Source organism: Muscardinus avellanarius (assembly GCF_963383645.1).
Source record: "Muscardinus avellanarius genome assembly, chromosome: 2".
Classification (NCBI taxonomy): Eukaryota; Metazoa; Chordata; class Mammalia; order Rodentia; family Gliridae; genus Muscardinus; species Muscardinus avellanarius.
In genome coordinates, this window is record NC_137787.1 from 42,303,313 (window position 1) to 42,320,406 (window position 17,094).

At 39.9% G+C, this 17,094-nt stretch overlaps 1 protein-coding gene and 1 pseudogene across 2 annotated transcripts in view; one reads left to right on the forward strand and one right to left on the reverse strand.

Moving 5' to 3' along the window:
• The window catches only part of DNAH7 (dynein axonemal heavy chain 7), a gene marked incomplete at both ends in the record, with an annotated part of 253,563 nt that overhangs the window by 82,986 nt on the left and 153,483 nt on the right, over positions 1-17,094 (forward strand). Inside the window, 3 exons of the mRNA XM_080689358.1 lie at positions 2,096-2,236; positions 7,448-7,660; positions 8,953-9,062. Of these exons, the coding sequence (XP_080545484.1) occupies positions 2,096-2,236; positions 7,448-7,660; positions 8,953-9,062 (464 nt within the window). The remainder of the gene's footprint in view (positions 1-2,095; positions 2,237-7,447; positions 7,661-8,952; positions 9,063-17,094) is intronic.
• LOC308259128 (small ribosomal subunit protein eS6-like) lies at positions 9,320-10,087 on the reverse strand (annotated as a pseudogene). Its single transcript has one exon. The product of its transcript is annotated as a small ribosomal subunit protein eS6-like (transcript).

The window sequence follows — 17,094 nt, forward strand, 5'->3', positions numbered from 1 at the left end:
ATTAGCAATATAAATTCCATTGTGACTATTATTTAGCAGCACTGAAATAGATTATATGAGATGAGTGTGATCGTGCATGCTTAAAATCCCAGCATTTGGGAGTCTGAGATAGGAGGATTGCAGTTCAAGCACAGCCTCAGCTACTTAGTGAGGCCCTTTGCAATTCAGTGAGACCCTGTTTTTTTTTTTTTTTTAAATAGGACTGGGGGTGTAGGGTGTAGTTTGGAGCAAGAATGCCTCTGGGTTCCATCCCCAGCTGCAAAAAAAAAAAAAAAGCAAAGCAAAGCAAAGCAAGCAAGCAAGCAAGAAAGAAAGAAAGAAAGGAAGGAAGGAAGGGAAATAGATTATATGTTATATGGTTTCCTAATTGATGTCGCATACAGCGATAGCTCATTCTTGTAGACATATCTCTTACTAGTCCAACTATTCTTTTAATTTTGTTTACCAAGTGCCAGGGACAGTATTAGAAAGAAATTTTGTAGGAAATTAAAATCGTCTCACAATGTTCAGGTGTAAGTTTTTGTTGGTAAATTTGCAAGCCAGTGCAATATAAAATATTACAAATAGGTATGTGTATTATTACAAATGTGTATTATTATAAAGCAAAGCAAAGCAAGCAAGCAAGCAAGCAAGCAAGCAAGAAAGAAAGGGAAATAGATTATATGGTTTCCTAATTGATGTCGCATACAGTGATAGCTCATTCTTGTAGACATATCTCTTACTAGTCCAACTATTCTTTTAATTTTGTTTACCAAGTGCCAGGGACAGTATTAGAAAGAAATTTTGTAGGAAATTAAAATCATCTCACAATGTTCAGGTATAAGTTTTTGTTGGTGAATCTGCAAGCCAGTGCAATATAAAATATTACAAATAGGTATGTGTATTATTATTTGTGCTATATTCACATGATTGGAATGGTATTACATATATATGGTGTACATAGATATAATGATAGGCTTTACAGGCAATACGATGGAATTTTATATAATCAATTTTTCCCTCATCTAACTATATAAATCCTTTTTTTTGTTCAGACTTTACTGTCTTTATTTTGATCTCTCCACAGTGTCCTTCTAGAACATGGTTACTCCATCTTGGTATTTCTCTGTCGTGTCTTTTTATTTATTTTTTTGTTGTTGTTCATCCCATCCTCCAGTTGTCCATTTTTACCTGTCTTTTCTGTGGCTTATTCTGGCTTTTAAATTTTTACTTATTATCAATAGCTATCACTCAGCCCTTTATCTTTGTTCAGTTTTATAAGTCTCTTGGCTACACTAGAAATCCAGAAATTTTAACTATTCTTACATATTTCTCTGAAAAATCTAATTTTGGCCATCTTCTCTGAGATTCAAACACTAAAGTGCATAACACCTGCCAGAGGATATTGCTATTTTGAGTTGGTACATATGACCGACTAGAGTGTTTCCTACTGATAGCTGGGAGAAAAATTAGATATACCAGTCCACTGAACATATGTAGCAAAGTACCTGAATTAGAATTCTTGACTTTACAGCCCTCAATTCTCCATGAAAGAATTCATGTGTCTGCTGCTGTTGTCACTGCCTTGGTAATCAAACTTTGAGGCTTGATAAGGAAATGAGGTCTGGAACACAAGAAGCACCTTAGGGGGAATTGTGTTGTTTGTCTGCACATGCATACGCTCACCTTTACGTGGCTGGGTGATCTGACTGAACTAAAAGAAAATCACTAGCTTAAAAATTAGTTTGAAATTAGTCTCAAAAGCAAATTTGATGGATCCCATTTTAGAAATGTTGAGTTTATATTTTGCAATAAAATGGCTCTTGCTTATCTAATCCAATAGGATATCTTTGGCCAAAACTGGTCAAAGTAAGATTAATTCATACAATGTGGTTCATACAAATTGATAATGTATTGGCAAAATAAAATGTTACGCAATATATTTATTTGCTATAGAAATGTGGATAAATTTGAATTTAATAGCTGTATGCAAATCTTAATTGTTTAAGTGTGTTATAAAATGTTGAGCAGTAGGAGTTTATTCTAGGAGTGTAACTTTTCATTATATAGCTTGTTCAAAAAACTGTTCATCTTTCATATTTTATTTTTAAATTAGGTAATTGGAGATGCAATTTCTGCCTATACAAAAAATGAACGAATTAACTGGGTACGAGAATGGCCTGGACAGACTGTTCTCTGTGTATCTCAGATTTTTTGGACAAAAGAAGTACAATCAGCTATTTCATTGGGGCAACTGGTAAGATTCATTAATTTCTTTCAGCATGTTTTAACAGTTACTGTTGACAGAATATACTTATTCTAAAAACATAAAATGTCTAAAAATGTCTAAAAAGGACATTGCACTCAAAAATCTACTTTATGCAACAAGAACCTTTAGCTTATTAAGATACACATTTCACATTGCAAATATGTAGAAAAACATACACAAAAAGCCGCTCAAAACTTATGTCTAAACCATCTATTTTACATTATGTAAAAGTCAAGGATATTTGATCTTCAATTTTTCTTACATAATTTTTTGTGCATTTAAAAATAGAGTGAGGTAGGTATAGTGGCACACGCTTGTAATCCCAGTACTTGGGAGGCTGAGACAGGAGACTAACAGGTTTAAGGCTAGCCTCAGCAACTTAGTGAGGCCCTCTGCAACTTAATGAGACCAAACTTGTTTCAAAATAAAGAATAAGATAGGGGTGGGAGTGTAGCTCAGAGGTAGACTTCCCCTGGCTTCAATTCCCATACCACATGTACACACAAATAGAGTGATAATAAGACTAAGAAACCCCCTAAAAAATTAAGAGAATATAGAATAATTTAATTTTATATTTTATGCCTTGAATAAAACTATTCATATAGATAAGGGACCTGTTTATTTATTTTTACTATTTTTATTTTGGCATACTGATTTTGAATAAATAAATATTTTGAATAATGTTTAATATTAAATATGTAAATATCTTAGTATATTTGGGTATTTGAATTTAATATTATTAATTGGATGGCTGCTATTAATTAAGAATCAAAATTATACTTATCAATGCCAATCCCAATGCCTGCTTTGCACACAGGGAGGGCGAGGGAGTGGGGTAGATGCTGGGGGAAGGCTGAGTGCTCTGTATATGGGGTAGATGCCTGGGGAAGGCTCACTGAGTGCTCTGTATATGGGGTAGATGCCCATGGAAGGTTCACTGGGTGCTCTGTATATGGGGTAGGTGCCCGGGGAAGGCTCACTGGGTGCTCTGTATATGGGGTAGATGCCCGTGGAAGGCTCACTGAGTGCTCTGTATATGGGGTAGATGCCCGGGGAAGGCTCACTGGGTGCTCTGTATATGGGGTAGATGCCCATGGAAGGCTCACTGGGTGCTCTGTATATGGGGTAGATGCCCATGGAAGGCTCACTGAGTGCTCTGTATATGCTTCTATCACTCTGAACTTAATCATAATGTACAATTGCAATGCATCAATGAAAAATAAAATTTTAAAATTATATTTGACGCAACCATCTTATCCTTGAGATAGGATTTCAGGTGAGCCAGTTTTTAGGTAACTGATGAGTTAACTGGAATCTAGCAATTCTAGATACTTAGCTCAAAGCCACGAGTTTTAATTATATTTTTGACATGGGATTTGATATATCTGTATGGGATCATGCAACATTCGGATGTGTTGGGGTTGGGGAGGAACAGATGTAACATATGCATATCCATGTTTATAGCAGCAATTATAATAGCCAACCTAGGTATCCATCAACAATGAATGGATTACAAAATCATAGAATATATACACAGAGGGATTCTGTTTAGCATTAAAGAAAAACAAAATTACGTCATTTGAAGAAAATGGATGGACCTGGAGAACATTAAGTTAAGTGAGATTAGCCAGTTACAGAACGTCAAGGGTTATATGTTTTCTCTCATATGCGGAAGGTAAGGAGCAATTGGGATGCCAGAGGGACTCCAGAGAATGGAGGAGAAACCTCTGTGGAGCCAGGGAGGTGGCTAGGGGGATGGGGAAGGGCAAGAAGGAAAATCAGTGAGGGAATAAATTCCATTGATACTATGTAAATATGTGAGAATAAAAATGTCAATCTCAGTGTCATGTATGGGGAAGGGAGAGAGTGTAGAAGGAGCCAGGGCAAAGCCCACCAAGTGCTGTGTGCATGTGTGTCCCTATTACTTTGAGCCACATTATGATGTGAGACTACAGAGCACTAATAAAAGTGTAAAAATAAATATATAAATGTGGTGTTTATTATATCTCTACCTTCCTCTGTCAAAATCATATTTTTCTCAAGTCCTATGCCAAGTAGGTTGGAACAAGTAGGAGCGAAGCAGAGCATTAAAGTATAAATGATAGCCCTTTCATGCTTCTGCATTTCTCAAGCATAACTTAAGTCTCAGGGGACACGCAATATAGGTTGTTCCCATTTCAATGTGTTCTGTGCCTGGACAGTAAATCTTACTGCTTTGCCTACAGATGAAAATAGTTCTTTGGGGTTTTTTTTGTTTGTTTGTTTGTTTGTTTTTATTTGCTATGCTCATTTATAACAGTTTATGCTGGCTAAGATTGGATTGAGAATTATTTACTCATTATTATTCTATTCATGCTTTATTACATAACAATGTGGTACAGGTTTGGAACCAGTGACTGAGCATGCCACAACCTGTGTTTTCTCCTTGAGTGACTGCTTCCATAATATAAAAACATGGTGTTTTGATAACTAAATTTTGTGGTATGAAACTAAACTTTTCTTGCGTCCTGAAAAATGAATTCTTTCTCTCTCGTCCATTTGTGATTGCTATTGCAATCTGCCTTTCGGTGGTGCCTGCATTCCTTGTCCCTGTTCAGATTTCCTCCAAGTTCAGGCCATTCAAGTTCTGTAGCAGCGTCATGATGAATCAGTACATACTTCAGTATCCTCTAGCATTGGTGAATTTAAAAAAAACTTACTGTGTGATTCCATCATGGAAGACCAGTATATTTTAAAAATTCTATGTGTTGGTAATTTTTTCCTAATGAATGAGTGGTTCAAAACTACTGGCTTGAGCTGAGCAGCAGAAGACTCTTGGTAACCTCCTGGAAGATGGGGTACTTCCATTCTCTGCAGACACCCCGAGTTGTTTGGAGCTCAGGAGCCATGACAGCCCTATGTAATATTGTCATAGCCCAGAGGACCTCTTCATCCTAGGATCTGTATTTCCATTTATGTATTCAATGAATATAGACTGTGAAACGAGTCTGTGTGAGGCATTATGGGGACTACAAAATAGAAGAACCACTACTGTCACAGAGGCCAAGATATGGCAAATACTGATGTGATTTTGAGTAAGTGTATTGTGGTGTAGGTAGAAGAACTTAGGTATGATAAAAAACCATTCGATTCTAGGTAAGGTTTATTTTGGTTGGATATTATACTAGTTCCTTTCAGATTCATTAGTTCACTATAACAATGCTTTAGGAAAAAGAAATGTAACAAAAATATAATTTTTCACTTTAACTCATCTAAATTCTCATTAATTTATATAACATAGTTTCTAAAGAACTCGGTTTATCATTATTTGAAGCTAAGTTCTAATTCTAAATCTGTTTTTTAGCATAGGAAAATACATTCTTCTGGTATGAATAGGTTCTTATGAACATAAGAACATAAGTACATCTTATAGGTCCATATGTTAAATTTTTATTTTATGCCATTGTAAATGAGAGAACTATAAGACTCCTAGAAGATCTTTTGATGAGGAAAGTAAGATGCATCAGTTGGCACAGTTTGGGTTCCTAGGATCAAAGCTGATCCTACTAATTTATATATTCAATATATTTAAATTTATGGATTGGCTCCAATAAATTAAACATTGATGTGGCTAAGCATGGGTGAATCAGTTTATTTTTCATTGTTTAAGAAGTAAATTACTGGCAAATTAATTGTGTAAATAATAGAAATTAAATACTGTTTAACATGAAACCCTTGAATAAGGGCTTTCTTAAAAATAGTAACTAAAAAAGATAAAATATTTCAAGAAATTAAAAAAGTGTCCTGTAGAGAAAAACACTTGCAGTCCCCAACCTTTTAAAATATTTCCTCATTCTTGGAAAGTCTCATTTTCAGTTTCATTGTTACTACTTAGCGATGGCCCTGAAACAATGAAATAAACTCTTTGGTGCACAAATTTATTAAATATTACGAAAGTGTTTGAGAAAGTGCCCACAGGAGCCTGCTGAAGTACATTGACAATCCCCTTAAAAGCACAGTGGTTTCCATTGATTCTAATTCGATTTTCATCACAAACCCATTTCTGTGTTTGAACTTACCCACTGGATTTATCTACCACAAGAGACTCCAAGAAAGCCTGGTGCTCAGAATTGGCATTATTGCACCTTAAACTTGGTATTCTGTTTATTAGTGTCTGCCTTAGTCATTTTGTGTTGCTATAGAAAAATACCTGCGGCATACAAAAGTAGAGTTTTATTTAGTTCACAGTTTTGGAGGCCACGAGTCCAAGACTGGGCAGCCCTGTTTGGTCTCTGGTGAGGGCGTTCTGGTTCCATCACAGGATGGTGGATGGCATCATGGTAGGAGTGTGTCCAAGACCGAGAGCTCACATGCTGGAAGAAAAAGCAAGAAAGATCACGGAGGAGCCACACTGCCCTTTAAAATAACAACCTATACTCATGGGAACTAGTCTAGTCCCAAAAGACCTGCATTAATCCCTTCAGAGGGATATGCTTCTTGATTACCACCAGCCTCCATCTTGTAAGGGTCCCAGCACCTCAACACTGCCTGCCACACTGGAGACCAAGCACCCAGGATGTGAGCCTTAGGGGATGCACTCAGATCATACCCAAACTACAGCATTATCTTTATTACCAGTGGCACAAACCCCATTCAGAAAGCTTAGGTAAGAGCACTAGAAGGATCCATAGAATCAAAAGTGAGAATCAGAACCTCAGTCACTAGTTCTGGCCACTCACTGGCTACTGGCCACCGGCAGGCATCTTTCTGTAAAGTGGCAGAAGGCTTGCTGCACCTTCACACTGGCATAGTCACAGTCTTCTAAGCCTAGTGAAAAGCACCTTTTCTCTTGGTCCACACAGCAGTCCTGGGAAGGACTGTGCTTGGCTCTCACTGGGTTCCCCACCCCTCTTTTCATGTTGCCACAGAGATGGGGCAATATGATTGACAGATCCCCAATCTGCAGAGAACAGAGAAGGGGTAGAAATAAAGAAAAGGATGTTGGGTAAATGCAAACCACATATATCCACTTTATCTTGCCAAATTGGACTTGTTCACCTAACCTCTTGTGGTAAGAGAAATTGATTATTTTTAAATTATCAAATAGAAAATCATGACAAAAGTACAACGAATATGATATCTACATGCTAGTTAAAATGCTTTTGTTCAAAAGGATTCTAATCACATTGGGAAATCGTATCTTATTTTATTTTCTTTCAGGCCCTTGAGCAATATTTAGAAAAATGTAACAGGCAAATCGATGATATTGTCACTTTGGTCCGTGGAAAATTATCCAAGCAGAATCGTGTTACTCTGGGAGCCCTTGTGGTACTGGATGTCCACGCTCGAGATGTCCTCTCGACGCTTGTAAAAAAGCAAATTAGTGATGACGCTGACTTCGAATGGTTAAGTCAGCTTAGGTACTACTGGCAGGTAAATGATATCACTGAATGTCATTAGACAGCCATTTCTGCTGATAACTTTTTAATTTTTGCTTGCTTGCTCACATGGGAAATAGTATCATTAATATAGGATTTTTTTGCTGATGACCGATTGTACTCATAAGTGTTTCTCTGGATTGAAGATGAAGGCATCCATAACTATGTCTACTCTATCACCAGCACCTATGTTTATATCATATCTCTATCAAATGTATTGTTATATATATTTATATAATAGTAATAATAAAAGATATCAAAATTACTCATTTTTAAGTGCCTTGTTATACTTGCAGTCTCAAAAAGGTTAGGACTGGTCAGGTCAAATTGTTTTTAGGTTTCTGGTACATCTAAAGAATTTACACATCAGACTCTTTCATTCTGATTAGTCACTAAATTCTTTCACTGACCAACTGAGGAAGCCAGAACATGATCTGTAAGGAAGGATTTTATCTGGGTACCCAGATGGTTGGCAGTCGTGAGTGGGAAAGCGGGAGGGAGGAGCAGATACAGTTAGTCCAGTGGACACAACTTACCTGGCCTGCGGAGTGTGGGCAAAGAGCTGACAGGTGGCGAAATGGACTTGGAAGTTCTCAGCACCTAGGCCTTTGTGGAGGTCCTGGGAGGTGTGGGCTGCAAGAGAGCAGAGGCAAGCAGCAGCATCCTGGGAGGCCAGTTGAGGATCAGTGCATGTACTGGTTAGGATCTTGGGTGTTACCAGGTGTGTAACTTTGGGCAAGTTCATCAGTTTCCTTGTCTGTAAAATCATTATAATGATAATGTCCACTCTGTATTATAGGATAGGATTGGAAATATGAAAAAATAAGGAATAAATTATAAATTATATGCCATGGGAAAAATTAAAATCCCTGACTTTTGTTATTCATGGAAACTAGCTATTGAAATTTTCTGAATAAAATAATGCCTAAAAAGTGAATTTTTTTTTCTTTTTGGTGGTGGTACTGGGGATTGAAATTTGATAGTGTTAGAGGGGCATTTTACCTTTGAGTTACACCCCCAGCCCTATTTTTTTAAAAAAACAGGGTCTCACTTAGTTGCAGAGGGTTTCATTAAGTTTCAGAGGCTGGGCATCAACCTGTAACACTCCAGTCTTAGCCTCCCAAGTGCTAGGTAACAGGCATGCACCACCACTCCTGGAGCTGAAAAGTGAATTTTAAGGCATTCACTTTAAATCATGGTTTTTAAAATTATTAAATAACTTGAGAAAAGATATTGCTTACAATTTTGTTGTCTAGACCTAACTTAATTTTATCTGATTTATCCTAGGAAAATCATTTAGAAACAAAGATGATCAATGCTGGTTTGCGATATGGGTATGAATATCTGGGTAATTCCCCTAGGCTGGTTATTACTCCACTCACAGATCGATGTTACAGGTAAGCCTTTTAATATACAGATCTACCTGCAACAATTTTTCCTCACCCTTAGAGCATTATTTATTTTTAAAAATATCAAATTATCTTCCATACTGTGAATTTTTCCGTATTATTTTTCCTAGCTTTTTGTCTTCTCAATTTTGTCTTCATTTTCTCTTTCTCTACTGTTTTCCTCTCATATCTGGAGCTCTCAGTATTCTCAATTGTGTTTTTTTTTTTAAGATCTGATCTTACTTATTTGTTATACTTAAAAATTCTTACTTTTTACTGGACTCAGACGTTGAAGCTCTCAGGGAGGTTCGCCTTTCTCTCTTGGAAATCTGTTCCTGGTGTTTTTCTTTGGCCTCCTTCATTCTCTTGGCCAAAATTTTAGCATCTTATGCAGCCTCTTCCTTGTTTTTCTTAGTACACTGTTTGTCTTCAGAGAAACATGCTGGTGTTTGTGTTCTAGGACACATGGAGTAACAAGATGCTGAATCTTGGGTGCTTTGGTCCTGGGTTTCTTACCTTTCTTGTTTAAGGGCTTTCTGACAACATATTGACGGACATCATCTTCTTTGGAGTAACTGAAAAGTTTTTGGATTCTGCTATTCTTTTGGGCCCCGGACAATGAGGCACAATGGTATCCGTCAGTCCAGGAATATCCTTCTCTCCCCACCCCACCCCTTTTTTTTTTTTTTACAATAACCAGGTTGAGAATGGCATCTCAGATTGGCATCCACAGTGCAACCCCAAACAGATTTGTGCTTCCTCTCTCCAGTTCTCCTTGGTCTATAAAAGGAAGGCCCCTTTTGTAGTAGGTGAAGAGAGCCAGGGGCCAAGACACCCTATTCATGGGGAAACCTTGTTTGTCATTCCCACCACTGATTGGAACCACATAACCCTCGCATTCTTCACCTAGAACATAAGTGGCAACTTCTGTGGCCATATGTTTCTCGTAAAAAAAAAGTATGAAGTTTGCATTCATCATCCATTTCAATGAGTTTCTGGTATCCAGTGGCTCAGAAGGAGATATTCAGCTTCATCGTGGCTTTGATGATTGTTTTTGACACTTGCCATCCCCCTTTTCCCTGAAACTCCCTTCTCTTTGGATCACTGGATTCAAAGTATTTCTTCCGAGACCCCTGGAGAAACCGGGCCCAGTAAGACGCTGGGTTCTGGGTGGGGGTCGCGTGCGGCGCACACCAGCCGGGGCCGGGTCGCGAACCCTGGGCCCCGGGCCGAACTGCGCGTAGCACGCCAGACCCCTGGAGAAACCGGGCCCAGTAAGACGCTGGGTTCTGGGCAGGGGTCGCGCGCGGGGCACGCCAGATGGGGCCCGGGTCGCGGGACTCTGGGCCCCAGGCTGAACTGCGCGTAGCACGCCAGACCCCTGGAGAAACCGGGCCCAGAACAGAAAAAGATAAAGAAAAATATCGGAGAGGAGGTAAGAAAGCCGTTATGGATGCCAGGACACTGGAGATGCAGACAAAACTTATCTAAATGCACTGGAACTTATGGAAAAATTCGCCGTGAAAGAGGACTGCTATTTCTCTATATTGTTAAGAATCCCAGACATCACCTGTAAGGAGAGAGTTTAGCGGAGACCAAGGAGAAATGCGGTGTTGAAAGAGTTCTCCGCGATGGTGGTGGAGACTTGTATTCAGGAGAAGCAGAAACCGGATCCTACCAACTTTATTTTTTTGGAGAAATTACACCAAATGTCGAATGCTACCATCACGCATGCTTAGGAACACTGGACAACATTCAGAGTGGAAAAAGAGCCTGGGAAGGATTTGAAACGGTGGAGACAGTGGCAATGCCAGTGGCCAATACTCAGGGGAGGCAGAGATCTGATACATTACACCTGGAACCTTTGAAATAATAACCACAGAGACAGTGATCGGAACCTGCTGAGGGGTTAGGCGGGCGCCGGGGCCAGTGGCCGACATCGGAGCTTGCTGTGAGGCAAGGCCACTACTGAGGCCTCCGTGGCCAGGATTGGAACCTGCCGAGGGGTTAGACTGATGCTGGGGCCAGCGAGGCTGGCATTGGAGCCTGCCATGAGGCAAGGCTTGTGCTGGGGCCTCTGAGGTCAAGATAAGAGCCTGCCGAGGGGTTAGGCCGGTGCTGGGGCCAGTGAGGCCGGCATCGGAGCCTGCCGTGAGGCAAGGCCGGTGCTGGGGCCTCCGAGGCTGGGATAAGAGCCTGCCGAGGGGTTAGGCCGGTTCTGGGGCCAGTGTGGCCAGCATTGCAGCCTGCCGTGAGGCAAGGCCGGTGCTGGGGCCTCCGAGGCCGGGAAAGAGCCTGCCGAGGGGTGAGGCCGGTGCTGGGGCCAGCGAGGCTGGCATCGGAGCCTGCCATGAGGCAAGGCCAGTACTGGGGCCTCCTAGGCCGGGATCGGAGCCTGCCTTGAGGCAAGACCGGTACTGGGGCCTCCGAGGCCAGGATAAGAGCCTGCCGAGGGGTTAGGCCGGTGCTGGGGCCAGCGAGGCCGGCATCGAAGCCTGCCGTGAGGCATGACCAGTGCTGGGGCCTCCAAGGCCGGGATCAGAGCCTGCCGAGGGGTTAGGCCAGTGTTGGGACCAGTGAGGCCGGCATCGGAGCCTGCCTTGAGGCAAGGCTGGTACTGGGGCCTCCGAGGCCAGGATAAGAGTCTGCTGAGGGGTTAGGCCGGTGCTGGGGCCAGCGAGGCTGGCATCGGAGCCTGCCGTGAGGCAAGGCCGATACTGGGGCATCCGAGGCCAGGATAAGAGCCTGCCGAGGGGTGAGGCCGGTGCTGGGGCCAGCAAGGCTGGCATCGGAGCTAGCCATGAGGCAAGGCCAGTACTGGGGCCTCCTAGGCCGGGATCGGAGCCTGCCATGAGGCAAGGCCAGTATTGGGGCCTCCTAGGCCGGGATCGGAGCCTGCCTTGAGGCAAGACCAGTACTGGGGCCTCCGAGGCCGGCTTCAGAGCCTGCCGTAAGGCAAGGCCGGTTCTGGGGCCTCTGAGGCCGGGATCAGAGCCTGCCGAGGGGTTAGGCTGGTGCTGGGGCCAGCGAGGCTGGCATCAGAGCCTGCCTTGAGGCAAGGCCGGTACTGGGGCCTCCGAGGCCAGGATAAGAGCCTGCCGAAGGGTTAGGCCGGTGCTGGGGCCAGCGAGGCCGGCATCGGAGCCTGGCGTGAGGCAAGTTCACTCCTGCGGCCTCCAAGGCCGGTACCAAAGCCAGCTTAGGGGTTAGACCGGTGCAGGGGCCAGCGAGACCACAACTGGGGCCTCCCATGAGGCTTGAGCCAGCGAGGTCTGGATCAGTCCACTGAGTAGCCAGACCACTACTGGGACCATCAAGAGTGGGATTGGTACTTGCAACGCAGCATGCACAGAGAAATATCACAGAAAATATAAATCAGACGCTTCTCTTAATCAGCAATAACTAGGAGGAAAAGGGCAACAGGAAGAGGTTGAGCTATAGAAAGGGCCCTATAGTGAAGCAACTAATGTGACCAATCAGAGGGTATGTATTACTGGAGGACGAAGCCTCTTTAAAATGCAGGAGGTACATAAACAAATGTATCAAAGTAAATCACCAAAGAAGCGTGGGATGGAGGGAGGGGGAGGGAATGGGATGGGGACTGCAGGAGGGCTAATTGGATGATGTGTGCTTGTATATCCTCTCAAGTCTTGTACTCCAATGTGATTGATATATGACTACAATGCACCAATTTAAAAAATAAATTAATTTAAAAAAAGAAACAAAGTATTTCTTCCTCTAAAATGCTAAGTTTTCTGGAGTTCTGTGTTTATGTGGTCTTTTGTGGCATGCCTCATGGTTTCCTGAGTGTGCTTATCATCCATTCTTACTCTTTAATGGACTCTCTTTTGAAGGCTCCAAATGTGTACCTCTCTCCCGTAAGCTTTTCCTGTATACATACCCAGTGGATTTCTCCACTGGGTATCTTATAGGGACTTACATTTACTTTTTGCCAAAGCAAATTTGCCACTTTACCTCCTAAAGTAGCTCAGTCTCCTCTAATTATATCTCATAAAATGGCAGTGACTTGCCATCAACTCAGTCATCTTTATAAATACCTAGCTATGGCTGTGTCTCGGTTCTTTATATATAGTCACGAACTTGTTTAAGTACTATTTGTTTTTAGCAAATTAATTTTAACCATTAACTGTTTATTCTCTTTATTTTAAAATACAGACTTTGCTGGGGCAGCTTTAGATCTAGAAAAATATCTATGTCTATGACCCACTTTTAATTAATTTTATGTCAAGATTCATATCTGTGCATGTGGGTAAGCACTTGTTCCAGCACCACTTTTTTAAAAGAATATTCTTTCTTCACAGATTGTCTTTGCTCCTTTGTCAAAGATCTTATTTTATTTTAGAAATGTTTCTTAAGTATATGTTAGGGGATTGGAGTGTACATTTTTCTTCTCTCCAAAGAATTGAAGTCAATGGAAAATAAATCTTTGTTTATAGATGGTTGATCAAGTATCTAATCCTCAATTTAAAACTCTAGATTGAAGAATGTACCTAGCCTAAAGATGACTAATTATTTCCTTCTTCTTAAGGCTAAGTGTATTTTCCACATGGATAGATCCCAGAAAAAGAATAGTGGGTCCAACTCACCCAGTATCAGATGAAAAATGAAAACCACACAGTGACCTCACCCACTATTTAAAGGGGGAGAAGAATTGGTGCTAGATTGGAAAGTGTGATCTGGATGGAAAAATAGAGGTTCTGGTAGAAGTTCCCTTCATTTGGCTATCATGTATATCCAAGATGAGAAGAAGGGTAGGAGATTCCATCTAACACAATTTTCTTCTTTTTGGCTCTGATATCTTCCCAATATATTATACTCAAATATAACATATGAAGACCAGTAAGATCTGCATTAAGGTCTACATTCCAGTGTCACCAAATTCTTTCTTATACATAATATTCTATGTCTTGACTTCTGTACACACTATTTCACTTTGCAGGAAAGTTTTTCTCCTTTCTTTTGTTTTCCAATAAATATTATTCCTACTTAATACCTTTAGGGCATCACCTTTTAGAGGTGATATTATTTAGTAGTTGATATATATTAGTAGTATATTATATTGTATATATTATACTATTAGTGTAGATAATAATATATGTAATACACTAATAAATAGATAATATAGATATATATTATAAATAATATATAGGTAATATACTAATATATATAATTATAAAAAATAGCTATATAAAACATAGTATTCTCTAGTTGCCTTTTACTATATTAGGAGTTGATCTCCTCAGTGATACAATGGTTGTTATCACACCTTATGGTATCTTCCTCTGTCTTAGCAATAAGTCATCACAATGGATTGAAAGTATGTCTGACAGATTTTATAGTCTTTATTCTAACCTTTTCATGGACAAAAACTATGTTCTATTATTTTCATCTATCCCTAGCACCAACACAATTCCTGGAATAAAGGAGGCATTGAATAAAATGTATTGAATTCCTATAAACTGAAGAGCAATTTTAAATTGTATTTTTTCTTAGAAAATGGTTAGCATTGCGAATGCTTTTAGTGAATATTATGACTGCTCACATGTTTTATTTAAAGTGATGATGTCTTTCAGATAGAACAGAGTGCCTAATGTCTCGGTCTTTATCATAGGTTTGGTGGTAGTATCACTTAGGGAACATAAAATGAATTGGAGAACGTAGTTCAGGATTAAGGCCAAGAACAATATAATATACTAGAATTTGTTTTGATATTGTGCAGTTGTTTGGCACAGGGTCAGACTTGGAGACTCTACACTGGGTCTGACCCCAGTGCTATTATAGCTGAATACTATCCCCCAAAGCCTTTATAAATGTAGCAATGTAAGAATTCCCTTAATTCAACACATATACATGTGCCCACCATATAACTGTGAGAGAAAAACAATTCTTAGCTTTTATTTATTCATTCAAGAAGCATTTGTGATTATCTACAGTATACTACTTATTCTGGCATCACTTAGTAGAAAAAAGATAGACTCTATTCATTTGAGTCATATGCAAAAGGCTAAATTAGAAAAATATCATATAGTGTTCTGAATAAAATATAAGAGCTAAACATAGGTACTATAGGTACATGTAATCCAAATAGGAATGGGAATTCATGAATGAAGGAGTTCCCTGATAAAGAATTTTTTAATGTGGGATCTGGATGGAGATCTTATACTAGAATTTATATTGAAGGATAAGGGAATTTAGCCAAATAAAAATGCAAAGGGCTTTGTAAATTTTGATTAGTGAGTTTATTCTATCTACATTTAATATTATTAATAAAGTATTTAGACTTATTTAGATCATAGTTTGTGTTGTGTATTCCTTAAGTTTTCATTTTTATTTTCCTTCACTTTGCCCCTCATGCCTTATCTTTATAAATATATTTTTATTTATATACTTATAGAGCTGAGCGTGGTGGCGCACGCTTGTAATCCCAGCATTTGGGAGGCTGAGACTGGAGGATCACAGTTTGCGTACAGCCTCAGCTACTTAGTGAGGCCCTCTGCAACTTAGTGAGACCTTGTTTCAAAAGAAATATATATATATATATATATATATATACATACATATATATACTTATAAAGTATATACATATAAATAGATATAATATGCTAATTTAAATACAAATACATATTACATTGTATTACAAATACATATTATAATACTTATGTATATTGGTGTGTTGTAGTTTTACTTCTTAGTGACATTCAAAGTCATGCAAACAGATATGCACAGATCTTGGCGTGTTTCCTTTCAGATCCTTCCCTGGGACCCACCCCTCCCCATACACAGTAGTGGGATTGGCAGCGATGCATTCATACATAGGAAAAGCTTCTTTCCTTCTCCCTTCCCCACCTTTCTCCTCCTATCCCCTTCCACTCTTTTATTGGTCACTCTATTTGATTTGTTTCCCATTTTCTCTCTAGCTTTTACATATGAGATAAACTGTATTTGACTTTCTGAGACTGACTTATCTCACTTAGCATAATGTTTTCTAATTCTATCCATTTTCTAGAAAATGACATAATTTTGTTTTCTTTGTGGTTGAGTAAAACTCCATTGTGTTTTTCTATTTTCATTATCTATTCATCTGTTGTAGGACACCTGGGTTGGTTCCAAATTTGGCTGCTGTGAATTATGCTGTTATAAACATGGGTATGCATGCATTACTGTAGTGTTCTCAGTCTTTGGGAAAGATTCCAAGGAGCGGTACGGCTCGGTCATATGGTGGTTCCATTCCTAGTCTTTACAGGAGCCTCCATACTGCTCTTTATAGTAGTTGTACTAATTTATCATTCCAACAGTAGCATAGAGATTTTCTATTTCCCCACATCCTCACTAGCATTTTTTATTATTTGTATTCCCAATGTTTGCCATTCTAACCAGAGTTAGATAGAATCTTAGTGTAGGTTTCATTTGCCCTGATTGCTAGTGACATTGAACTTTTTTTTTTTTTAATGGTACTGGGGTTCCTGGAAACCCTTCTACCTCTGGGCTACACTCCCAAACCTACTTTATACTTTATTTTTTTAATTTGGAAACAGGGTCTCTTAAGCCAGCAAGGCTGGCTTTGAACATATGAGATCCTTCTGTCTCTGCATCCCAAGTGCAGGGATTACAAGCATGTGCCACCACGCCCGGCATGAACATTTTTTTAGATATATTTTTTGGCCATTGTATTTCTTCTCTTGAGAAGTATCTTGCTTTTTACTTTATTTATTTATTTATTTGCGGGTATGGGGATGAAACCCAGGGGCATTTTACCTCTGAGCTACACCCCAGCCTGTTTTTTTTTAAATATTTTTTTTCGGGTCTGGGGATGGAACCCAGGGGCATTTGACCTCCGAGCTACACCCCCTGCCCTATTTTTTATTCTTTATTTTGAAACCAGGTCTCACTGAGTTGCAGAGGGCCTCACTAAGTAGCTGAGGCTGTCTGCGAACCACGATCCTCCAGGTCTCAGCCTCCCGAATGCTGGGATTACAAGCATGCGCCACCACGCCCGGCTCCCAGCCTGTTTTTTATTCTT